At 30.1% G+C, this 13,032-nt stretch overlaps 1 protein-coding gene across 1 annotated transcript; it reads left to right on the top strand.

Annotated features, from left to right (window-relative positions):
• Nucleotides 1–4,298: 4,298 nt before the first annotated feature.
• On the top strand, nucleotides 4,299–11,984 carry LOC135960586 (gamma-butyrobetaine dioxygenase). The gene is made up of 4 exons (XM_065511903.1): nucleotides 4,299–4,929; nucleotides 4,993–5,119; nucleotides 10,966–11,274; nucleotides 11,344–11,984. The coding sequence occupies exons 1-4, from the start codon at nucleotides 4,422–4,424 to the stop codon at nucleotides 11,663–11,665; spliced, it is 1,266 nt and encodes a 421-aa protein (XP_065367975.1). The 5' UTR covers nucleotides 4,299–4,421; the 3' UTR covers nucleotides 11,666–11,984.
• The last annotated feature ends 1,048 nt before the right edge of the window (nucleotides 11,985–13,032 follow it).

Raw genomic sequence — 13,032 nt, 5'->3', positions numbered from 1 at the left:
TACCACTCTTCCATTATAACGGCTTTTAGCTGATCTTTTCTTGTTATATTGTGCTGCCGAACCTTTCTTTCCAAGTGATCCATATATGCTCAATCGGGTTGAGATCAGGTGACTGAGCTGTGCGATTTAAGTGCTTAAGAACATTATAAATAAGACATTCCTTTACTAATCTAGAGGTGTGATTAGGACGTTGTCTTGTTGGAAGCAATACAAACGTCCCAAGCCTAATTTTCCAGAACTTTGTTTTAAGTTTTCTTTTAATATATTAAGGTATGCATATTATACCATAGTGTTTTCAACAAAAATAAGTTATCCCACCCCAGATGAAGCCATGTAACCCCAAACAATAACGTTACCTCCTCCATGCTTTACGGTTAGCGTCAAATGCTTCGGATTCATTTCAGTATTTGGCTTTCTCCATAACATTTCTCTTCCATCAGAACCAAAAACATTCAATTTACTTTCATCGCTAAAAATAACTCGATCCCAAAATAAAAAAATCTTTATCAATATGCTCGATAGCGTAATCCAATCTCTTTTTCATGTTCACTTTTCGAACAAGGGGCTTCTTACGGCTTACTCGACCATTGTATCCATTTAGTTTAAGAGCGTTTCTTACAGTTTGGGGGTTTACCGTTAATTCATCACTAGTTTTCAAGTTTCCCGCAATTAAACATGCGTTAATTTTTGGATTACCTTCTACAAATCGTACAATTCTTCTCTCTAAGTGGTGATCTATTTTTCTTGGATGGTCAGTTCTTTGTTTATTTGCCATTGTTCCGGTTTTTTTGAACTGTTGAATAACGTACTGAATGGAAGAGCGTGGTCTTTTTACAATATCCTTGATTTCGGTTAGATTTTTTCCTTCATTTTGCAAGTTAATAATAATTTTCTTTCTATCCATTAAAATTTGCTTATTTTTGGATTCCCTGACAACAACAAAGCTGGTCCATTCCATGCACAGCCATTAAAATTAAGCAATTGCTTAGAAAGGAGGACCTACCACATATTAAATGCAATTAAGTTTAATATTGGGATTCCTAGCTTTAAAACGGTTAACTGTACGGAGACTTTTTTGGTGATACTTTTCGTACAATTATTGAATTTATGTAAATTTTTATGTTTTTAAGGAAAACGTTTGTATTTTTTTTATGTTGATTTCTAGTTTATAAGATTTTTTATAAAATGAATTAAAAAAAGTTTTAAATATGTATTGAAAAGTGACCATAAATTGCTAGTTTATATTATGAGTATGTCTGTACGGAGACTTAATTGATTCAGTGTATAAGTTTGTAATTTCTACATTTTTCATTTCCGACCCTATAAAGTATATATATTCTGGATCCATATAGATAGCGGAGTCGATTAAGCCATGTCCGTCTGTCTGTCTGTTGAAATCAATTTTCTGAAGACCCCAGATATCTTCGGGATCCAAATCTTCAATAATTCTGTCAGACATGCTTTCGAGAATTTTGCTATTTAAAATCAGCAAAATCGGTCTGAGATATGAGGAAAAAACCAAGACAACCTCGATTTTTAACCTATTTTTGACCTATATCTGGATTACTAAGACATTAATATAGACAATATGGATATCTAATGATAGATATTTCAAAGACATTTGCAACGACGTATATAAGACCATAGTAAGTTGGACCTACAATGGGTAAAATCGGAAAAAAATTTTAATTTTAAAAATTTTTTTTTCACAAAAAAAATTTAAAAAACAAAAAAAATTTTATAAATTTTTTAAAAAAAAAATTAAATTTAAAAAAAAAAAAAAATTAAAATAACAATCGAAAAAATTTTTTTTCCAAAAAATGAAAAAAAAAACAACTGGAAAAAAAATTAAATTTTGTTTACCTAAAAATATTTAAAATTTTTAAGTATAATTTGGTGAAGGATATATAAGATTCGGCACAGCCGAATATAGCACGCTTACTTGTTTTTTGTTATACTTGTTTTAGTTCTTGTTATTTTTGTTTATTTATGTTACTTTACCTTTTTAATTTTTGTTAAAGTCGACTTTATTTTAAAATAGAACTTTTGTTTTTATTTGAAAAAAGCTTCAAAACTTTTTCCACATATACATTCAAATAATTGAAAATATTTTTCAATGAATGTAAATAAAAAGAAGAAATTTCAAAAAATTATAAAAACAAATAATAAAGCAACATTTTAAATTATATTTGAAATTTGTTTTATGGTACGAAATTTAAAATAATAGTCAACTTTATGGACTAAAAATCGATTTTAAGGCTTTCGTAGTTTTTGGTTAAAAATTATGTAAAAGTTTGTTTTTTTAAGAGCATATTTTTTAAATTTTAAGAGCATATTTTAAAGTTTTTACTGCATATTTAAAGCGCTTAAAACGTTTTATTTAGAGCATATTTCCGGTTTCCCTGCTAATAATATACAAACGATTTCAGAGCAATATCGATTATGGATCCAAAACTAAACGATTTTCAATTAAAAAATGTTAAGAATCTACTATTTTTTTTGCTGTTTTTTGGGCGAAAAGGTGCCTTAACTCTTTTTCTATTTTACAAAAAACTTTCTTTAAGATCATATAACCATTTTATGTTTTTCTATATGGAGAATATTCTGGTATAAAAAACATGTCCAATTTTTCGATTATGTCGCCTCTACGTTCCACAGAGGGATGGCTTCATACATTTTTTTCCAAAAATTATAAGGAGTGTTCGTAACGCGCTAAAATTTGGAACCGAGAAAAAAACTAAGAAAAAAATAAAATTTTATTTAAATCGACAACGCCCAACGCCCACTGCTCATACAATCCATATATTTTTTTTCGCATAAAATTTTTCCTATCCAAGTAAAAGAAATTTGGTACATATATTTTCTGAAATAAAAGTTTTATTAAAATCGGCCATGCCCACCGCATACCGCTCATGCAATCCAAATGCAATACATTTTTGCAAAAATTATAAGGAGTGGTCGTAGAGCATTGAAATTTGGCACCGAGAATTATGTAGACCAAACTAAGAAAAAAACAAGTAAGAAAGTATGATCTGTCAAGCCCGACCATATAATACCCTACACTAAGTAAAAGAGCAAAAAGATTTTTCTTTTAAAATTTCAATAATTTATATTTTTGAGTGATTTTCGGAAGTGGGCCTTATATGGGGGCTATGACCAATTATGGACCGAACACCATGAAATTAGGTTGTGTGATTTATGTCTATATTAAAGTTAACTGTGTTGAATTTTGTGTGTATACCAACATTTTTAAGCGATTAAAGTGATTTTCGGAAGCGGGTCTATATGGGAGCGGGTCTACCCTCCCCACTATGGTGGTGTAGGGAAATAAAATTTTATCAAAATCGTCCACGCCCACTGCCCATACAATCTAAATTGATTTTTTCGCATAAAATTGTTTATATCCAAGCAAAAGTGTAGACATTTGGTACATACATTTTTTGAAAAAAAAGGAACGCATGCCGAGTTTCAATAAAATCGGTCACGTGTCAAAATCACCATTTCTGTAATGCCATATTTGTGAAGGCATCTCTTAGAAGTCCGGAGTCCTGCCGTCGCACTTGCAGTGATACGTGATCTCTCCTACAATGATATTTGTAATATCGATAATTTTTCATTGCGATCACTTTCGTCAAAAATAGAAATTATGTGCTTTATAGAAAAACGGCCTTAATATTTATTTGTTTTAAAGGCCCTGATTTATATTCCACAAAAGCTTAATATTTAGGCACGCGAATACAATAATAAATAAATAGTTGTTACAACCAACCAAAAGCTATCAGTAGTTGCTATAAAGAATCACATATTGTCTGGAAAACCTGCAAGTCATGTTTGGGGTCTAAATAGCTAAAATATTAATACAATATTGATAAAAATGCACAGAAACAAACCTGTACTACTACAAAAAAGGGTACATTTTCTAAATAATTCAAATAAGATGACAAGGTTCAAATCCAATATTTGCTAACAAATCAATCATTTCAATTTGATTATTGCAATTACTCATAAATAATACTTACTACCTACACAATTCAATAAATCTCATGTGATTTTATTTCAACAAAAAGTAAAGCTAAAAAAAAACAAAAAAAATTTAAAATATTTAATCTGTTCTGATTAAATGACGACACACACATCATTTGCTTAAAGGTGGTATAAAGTACATGAGATGTTTTTTTGTTTTAATTGAGCCGATGATTATTTTTTTTTGTTCTGGTTTCGGTTGGTTAATGGACCTGTTGAGAGATTTATTTTGCTACTGCCAAAAATATCAGTTGTGATAAGACCATCCCTCTGTCTTTGATCATCGTATGCTTAAATTAACTTAGTCATACTTAAGCTAAACAGGCGTTTAGCTTTCATTCATAAATAAAATCTACAGGCAAACGGTTCTAAGTTCTCAAAAATAAAAAAAACCCATCATGATACTAACAAGACAAAGTTTGCAAAAAATTGCTAAAACAGTAACGAAACAATTAAACACAGGATTTGCTAGGACTTTGAGTGCCAGCGTCCAGCAGGGTGATCAATTGGTTTTAATTAATGAATCCCAGGATTCTGCAGTAGCAGCACATGAATCTACACTAAAATTTCCGGGCGTTTGGTTGCGTGACAATTGCATGTGTGATCAGTGCTTCCATAGGGACTCTTTAAGTCGCAAACCCTTGCGTTGGAGTAACTTTGATTGTGATGTGAAAGTGGAAAAAATTCAGGTGGATGCGGAAACCAAGCAAGTGCAAATTAATTGGTCGGATAAACATGAATCCACTTTTACCATGGACTGGTTGAAGGAACATAGTTTCTCCAAACAACGTCATGATAACTATATTGATACATGGTATCGTCCCAAGCCTCAGCCCTGGAGTAAGGAGGAGTTTCCAAAAATTTTAAAGAAATTCCAATACAAGGATATTATGGAAAATGATGAAGGTGTGTTTGTATTTGTTAAAAAGGAAATCATAATATAATATGGCTTCATATTTTTGCGTTTAGCTCTCAAGGAATGGTTGGAAACTTTGTCGGTTCAGGGTGTTAGCATGCTGAAAAATTCTCCCTTGGATATTGGTACTGTCAAGACTATTTGCAATCGTGTGGGTTTCATTCGAAAGACAACATATGGGTAAGTGGCTAAGTGAAACTTATAAATTTATGGGCTAACTGTTAGTGAAATTATATTAAAGTTTAATTCTTAGATGTGAAAAATATTTTTAAAAATATATCTACCTTTAGCCGTTGTAGCGCAATTAAAGGCATTTCGGATACCAAAATTTGATATCATTTAAAACACACCAAGAGATTAAGGAAATTTAAGAACAAATCCAAACATATCTTCTTTTTCACAAAGTTTTTAGAATTTTATATTTTTTTATATAAAAAAATTTTAAAGCTGAAATCTTTATAAAACTCGAGAAATCTTCCTTCTACTTGCTTGGAAATTTCATCTTCAATTAAATCAGTTGACAAATTTTAAAAATCATTTATTATTTTACCATTCGATATATTTCAAATGAATATTTTTAAGGTCCCGAACGCGACATTCACACGCCTTTTAAATATTTTTAGTTAAACAAAATTTAAAAAAAATTTTTTAATTTTTTTTTAATTTATTAGTGAAAAAATTTTATGGCAAAATTTATTTTTTATATTTTTTTCAAAACATTTTTATTTTTTTTTTTAAATTTTTGGTGAAAAAATTTTATGACAAAAAAAAGTTTGTTGAAAAATAAACTCATTTAAAATATATTTCCCCCGATTTTGACCTATTAGCTATCTGTTGTCTATATTAATGACTTAGTAATCTAGATATAGATCAAAACTAAGTCAAAAATCGAGGTTTTCCTTAAATGTTAGCCATTGTGGGGTCGCAAACCAAAAATGTAGAAATTACAAAGGGAATGGTGAATTGGCTTTGTCCTTGGTCCGAAACAAATGTACATATGTACCATATTTGGTTGAAATATCTTCAGAATTACGAGCTGTACTTTGCGCACTAGGTTTACATGGACAGACAGTCAGACGGAGGGACATTGCACAGTGGTATAGAAAAAAAGGGATATAAATCTGTAACTTCTAAAAGGTTAGTCCGTTTTGAATTAGATTTCATACTCCCAAAGAGGAAGTTTTAGATGTTGACATCATGGACCCACCAGGGGCGTGGCCAGGGGTCCCTCCAGTATGTGATATTTTTAAAACGATCCTATTCCTTCATTTGTATTCCAATTTCAAAAAAGCTTAGAAGATATTCACATCTAAAAATTTTAAAAAATTTTACCCACCCCAAATAAAAAAAGAATTGTTTAAAACTGATGACTGAGTCTAAATTTATATGTTTTTTTTTGTAATTTAGAAAATTAAAAAAAGCCGAATTTTCGGCATTTTTTTTGAAATAAAAGTAGTTTTTTCTTTTAAGTTATCTGAAAATTTTCTAAGAAGATTTATAAGGAATTTATACTTTTTGAAAAGCTAACTTTACATCAAATATTTTAAATGAAACAAATTTTTAAAATTTTTGATAACGAAGGGTCCAGTTCCATCGATTGGAACTGTAAAATTTAACTTTAAGGCAAAAATTCTCAAATCGCATAGTCGATTTCAAAATGTAGATTCAAATTTAGATGGCCCAATATGTTCTTAGTTATTTTGTAAAGGGTTCTGATAACATATACCCTGGTATGGTTACACTAAAAAAATTAAATTTTTGGGATTCCTGGGATTTCTGATAACAAATATAAAAATTTGTTTTAATTTTTCCATTTTCAATAGAAAATTCTATATAATTGTAAAATTTCATTAAAAAATATTCATAAATAAAAATTTAATTTCAATTTAAAAAAATGTTATCTTTGCAAAAACTCAATAAAATGCATATTTTTGAAAAGCAGACAAAATTCCTTTTTCATTGATATATAACGTGTCTACCTTTACATAGCAAATTAATTAGGAAAAACTTACCATATCTTCAGTAACTTTATTTTATTTTTGTCTTCCTTACTGCTTCTGCGAATGTTTCCTTGCAGGTATAACTTATTTTTTCTTTAGCTTCAGCTTCAGTAGCTTACTTTTGGTTTTTGATAATTTTAATAGATCTTCATGCAGTCTTCTAGTCGGTTTATTGAAATATTCTTTATAGTTTAGTCAATCACTTTTAATTTTTCAACATTACCGTATTGTTTGTATCTTCTTTCGGTGTACTTAGAATTTACCCACTTACTTATATACACTACGATCCTGAACGCGACACATTTAGCAAATCAAAATAAATTGTTGTGCGATTAGACAGGGCAACAAAATCGAAAAAATTTTAGAGGCTTTTTAAACCACTTTTGATTTTGATGTATAGTGGTTCCAGTAGTACAAATATGGTCCAAATTTTAAATTCTATGGAAAAGATTTTTTTTTATACCCTACACCACCATAGTGGGGAGGGTATTATGCGTTTGTGCAGATGTTTGTAACGCCCAAAAATATTAGTCTAACACCCACCTTAAAGTATACCGATCGACTTAGAATCACTTTCTGAGTCGATTAAACGATGTCCGTCCGTCCGTCCGTCCGTCTGGTTGGCTGGCTGGCTGTCCATGTAAACCTTGTGCGCAGAGTACAGGTCGCAATTTTAAAGATATTTCGATGAAATTTGGTACATATTGTTTTTTCGGCTCAAGGACCAAGCCTATTGAAACTGGCTGAAATCGGTCCATTATTTCACCTAGCCCCCATACAAATGTCCCCTCGAAATTGGACTTTATCGGTCATAAATGTTTAAAATAAGTTTTATATATACAAAATTCATGTCACCAAATTTTGTTACGATCGGTCCATAATTAGTCATAGCTCCCATATAGACCCGCTTCCGAAAATCACTTTAACGTGCATAAATCGCTTAAAAATGTTGGTATACACACAAAATTCAACATACTTAACATTAATATAGACATAAATCACACCACCTAATTTTATGGTGATCGGTCCATAATTGGTTATAGCTCCCATATAAGGCCCACTTCCGAAAATCACTCACGAATATAAATTATTGATATTTTAAAAGAAAAATATTTTTACTCATTTACTTGGTGTAGGGTATTATATGGTCGGGCTTGACCGACCATACTTTCTTACTTGTTTTTAATTGTTTTTGTAAAATTGTGAATTTTTTTTAGGAGATTCTCCACATAATTTATGATAACTCAAAAAGAATTTGTACGATATTATTATAATGAACTTAGAAAAGTTTAAATTTACATATCCTTTAAACCGTTTATATATTGTGTTTCGGCTCAGTAGTTTCGGAGTTATATTAACAAATGGTAGCAAAAAATATATTTTTTACGTGAAAATAGCAAATTTTTGTGTTTTAAAAAACTCATGATTCAATTGTTCAGGTGTATTACTTTGTCGCAATAGCAACAATATGAGATATCGAACATAAAAATCCATTGACTTTTTACGAATTTATTCACAATTAACTGAATTCGCTCATTTTCATAAAATTTAACTTTTTTGTTTGATATACATAAATTTGAGTAGTTAATGTTCTTCTTTCGATTGATTGAATTTTGAAAACATTTTCCCCATGATATGTACAAATTTTCACATATATATTTCGTTTCAATCGGCTCAGTAGTTTCGGAGTTATTATAACAAATTGTAGCAAAAAATATAATTTTTACTTGAAAATAACTAATTGTATAATATCTTTAGTTTTTCTAAAGCCTTTTGGGAAAAGGTTTCCTGATGATCTGGCCTAAGCAACCAGTGAAATGCGCATATGAACTAGCTTATCCCCCAACAATAAATTTCAGTGAATTTATCAAATTAAAAATTGGGAATTTAGCATAAAAACAATTTTACTAAAAAACTAATTTTTGTGTTTTGAAAAACTAATGAAAAATCGAAAACGGCAGAAATTGTTTAGGTTTATTATTTCATCGCAAACCCACATATAATAGCAACAAAATGAGGTATCGATCGTAAAAATCTATGGATTCCTTTCGAATTTATTCAGAATTAAGTGAATTCACTTATTTTCAGAAAATTGTATGTGCTTACAAGCGTGTACTTTGAGTGTAAATTTTACATGTGTTTTGTTACTGTAACAAAAATTTTAATAAAAAGGTCTTATAACTAAAATTAAAACCATTCGCTGTCTAATAAGAAAACATTCATGGACACGTGTCACTCTTCTTAGCGGGATGGTATATCTGATTCTACGGAGCCTTGATCGGGTTTGGCTCTGCACAAGTAGTCTTGCAAGCGGGTTATAATGGTTTTCAATTTTACAACATATATGTATTTCACGGACTCTCTTGGACTCTTCCTTTACCATTGCCACTGCTAAGTCCCTGTGGATGTTTTCATTTCTTATATACCATGGTGCTTGGTGCTTCAGTCATGGTTCTAAGTATTTTTTTGATCAATAAGATCAATACTGCTAACGTGCAAATTGGTTTTAAAACGTTCTTATGCAGGATTATATTATAGTCAAGGCTTAATTGTGATTGATCACTGATTAACCAATGAAAGCTAGAGGCTTTTAGCTTCATGTGAAGTCTCTTAGATAGATGGCCGATTAAACCATCTGTCTGTATGAATACCAAGGTAATCAACTAGAATAGCTACAAAAATCAATAGACTATAACTGACTATTTATCAACATTTTGCATCACTGAATATTCCATTATGCCATTGTTATCACAAGTCCCAAAAAGTCATGTAAATAAACCCATTTCCAATTCCATAAAATAAACATTATAAAATTCCACAAAAAAATTACAGGAGATTGCTAATTTGGTTGAGGTTGGTTCTGTTTATTTCCAAAAAAGATCACAGCAACAACAAATATCTTGTCATTCAGAATACTCAGATTGATAAGCTTGTTCAAACTGATTATTGAACAGATAGATAGACAAAACAGATTCTCACATAAAAACAAAAAGTGTTATTGCACGTTTAACAAAATTGTGGTTTGACAAATTAAATACGAAATTAAAAAAAGTTGATTGAACTTGTTTTCGTTTCTTTGTTTTTATTATGGAATTACTTGTTATTTATTGTATATAAATATTTAAATATATTTTGACAATAAAATGTTAATAAAATTAATGATTAAGATAAAAATCACACACGTGAGAAGTAAACAAAAAATTATAATTAATTATAAATTCGAACGAGTTATTGTTAAAAATTTCTAATGAAATATTTATATTGATTTATATGGAATTTGTACCTGCAATTGTCATGATCAGTTTTAAAAGTACATAATCTTTTGATTGATGGGATTTTGTTGTTACAGTATTTTTTCAAAGAAATTAAATGAGATAAAAAATCAAAATTACAAGATTTAAAAATTTTCTGAGAAAATAATACAAGTGACAAGTGACAGCTTTTCAATGAAATGTAAACAAGATCAAAAATTCATGCGTAATAAATAATAAAAAAGATATTCGTTGTAGTTTTGAAAAAAGTACAAACTTTTTATTTTATTTTTTTTTTATTTCTCTGATAAATTAAATTCTGAGATAATAATCTTATATACAATAATATTAATTACAACTTGATTTAAAAAAAATTCCAAATAAATTCGTTGGTTTTCAATGCAAATTTTTAGACAATTTGAGAATCTCTATAAATTTGAACTACGCTCTAGGTTTCTGCAAATTTCATTCAGTTTAATGAGAAATATTAGATACAATTTTACAAAATTGTAAAAAGCCGGTATTACGTTTTTGATTTAGATTTTAGAACTTAGAATTTTAGACATGTTAAATAAAGATCTGCACCAAACATTGTCAAGTCATGGCCAGTCATGCTTAGCACGACATTGAACAGCAATGCCGAACATTGTAGAGTCATATGGAGATCCAATTATTAATTTCAAAGCCTTTGTTGATAATTGTATTCATTATATTGTGAAATTTTAGCAAAACTCTCTTTGCAAGTATTATTAATTTCTCTTCTTTATTTTAACAGCGAAGAGTTCAGCGTCAAATCACGCCCAGGAGCTAAAAACTATTCATATCTCTCCGAGCCACTGCCATTGCACACCGATTTGCCCTACTATGAATACAAGCCCAGTGTTACTATATTGCACACCTTGGAACAATCACAATCGAAAGGTGGTTGGAATGCTTTAACCGATGGTTTTCACGTTGCCAATCTATTGAAAGAGAAAAATCCTGAATATTTTAAAATCCTCACCGAAACATTGGTAGATTGGTGTGATATTGGACAAGATGAGGACAGACTTTTCCATAATATATTAAGAGCTCCTGTAATAAAGTAAGTTTTCCTAATGAATTCCAAAAAGAGAAAAATTTTATTCAATATTTATGAAATCAAAAATTACAGCATTGACAAAGATGGCCGCTATACACGCATCAATCACAGTGTTCCACAACGTGACAGTCATTTTACCATTGACATTGAGAAGGTAGTGCCCTGGTATAGAGCCAATGCTCTGTTCGTGCGCTTGGCCCATGAACAAACGGTGAATTTCAAAACCGAACCCGGAGATGTTATAACCTTTAACAATTTGCGCATGTTGCATGGACGTACCGGTTACGATGATACTGAAAATAATGTTCGCCATATTGTGGGTGGTTTTATCGATTGGGATATTATCTATTCAAAGATCAGAGTACTGAAAAAGGCCTTACAGAAACACAACTAAAATATAGCTGAATTCAAATTCTTTATAAGAATTCAAAAGTAATATGTTTGAAGTTTTTATTAATGGCTGATGTTACATATTAAGTATTACACTGTTAAACAAATGTTTAATATTTAATTAATTTTAAATATTTTTTCTTTTTTTTTTGTAAACAAATAATAATTTTTTAGCTTGTGTGCATGATTAGACAAATTTGTTTAGTTGTTGATAAGATTTGTAGAGTGCTTTAACAAGTTTTTTATTTTGTTTGTTTATAACATACAAGTTCACTAGGTTAATATATGATTAAATAATAAAATAAAATATTCAAAAAAAAAAACTAATAATCATCGTGTGAATATATTTCTTATATGATAACGCTAGATTATGGTTTAAAAAAGGGGTAAGTTAAGACCAACAATTTAACGACGTGTTTATTTTCGAAAATATAATAAGAAAATTGAAATTATTTGTTATATTTTAATTCATTCCATTTACAAGATGACATCTATATATATAACAAGTAAGAGTGCTATATTCGGCTGTGCCGAATCTTATAAATTATACTTCAAAATTATTTGATTTTTTTTTTTTTTAAGATAATGAAAATCCTAAAATTTATCCATCGATTAAACTTTAAACGTTTTGGTTTGCTGGAGATTGGGCTGAATAATAGATTCGGCTCTGAAAAATAAAGATTTAAGTCGGACTATAATGATTTTCTTGATCTTAAAAAAATCCAAATATTCTCTGGTGTTTACTCACTTTTGAGGCTGGGTGTATGTCATTTTGAAGGGTACATATCTGTCATTTAATCTCATTTAGTTATTGTGCCAACAAAGCGTCATGTGCGGGAAGTTTTGCTTTACTTCTTTAATTTGAAAAAAGTGAAACCAAAGCACATCGATTGCTCATAAAAGCTTATGATGAATGTGTTCCGTCGGTTTCAACGTGCGAGAGAGGATTTGTGCGGTTCAGAAGTGATGATTTTGACACGGAAAACAATGATCGCCCAGGCCAGCCAAAAAAGTTTGAAGACCAAGAATTGGTCAAGTAGAAATTTCAAAACATTTGAGAGCAGCAGAATTCATCCAAAATCAAAGAAATTGGTTACCATACATTAATTTTTGCTCCGAATCATTACCCTAGGGGAAAAGGAACTAACACCAAACTTATCACATGACAGTTCCAAAGTGGTAGGGACCGGTTCCAGTTCTAACATTTTATATGAAGGGGACCTATCACTTTAACATGGGGATGTCCTAGGTAGGGGTTAATTGACACCTTTTTGACACTTTGTGACAGGTCTCTAAACTTACCTAAATGGACGTATTCAATTTCGGTTAATACATGACCTATATCCCAATTGTCGCTGAACTAACCTAAGC

Source organism: Calliphora vicina, chromosome 5, assembly GCF_958450345.1.
Source record: "Calliphora vicina chromosome 5, idCalVici1.1, whole genome shotgun sequence".
Taxonomy (NCBI): domain Eukaryota; kingdom Metazoa; phylum Arthropoda; class Insecta; order Diptera; family Calliphoridae; genus Calliphora; species Calliphora vicina.
Note: the sequence above shows the minus strand (reverse complement) of the source record. Positions and strands in the feature narration are given on the sequence as shown.

Bases quoted from the DNA above. Each gene is read 5' to 3' on its own strand.
- LOC135960586 (XM_065511903.1), top strand. From the start codon at position 4,422: ATGATACTAACAAGACAAAGTTTGCAAAAAATTGCTAAAACAGTAACG. The intron at 5,120-10,965 runs GTAAGTGGCTAA...TTATTTTAACAG, and splicing joins ATTCGAAAGACAACATATGG to CGAAGAGTTCAGCGTCAAAT. The intron at 11,275-11,343 runs GTAAGTTTTCCT...CAAAAATTACAG, and splicing joins TTAAGAGCTCCTGTAATAAA to CATTGACAAAGATGGCCGCT.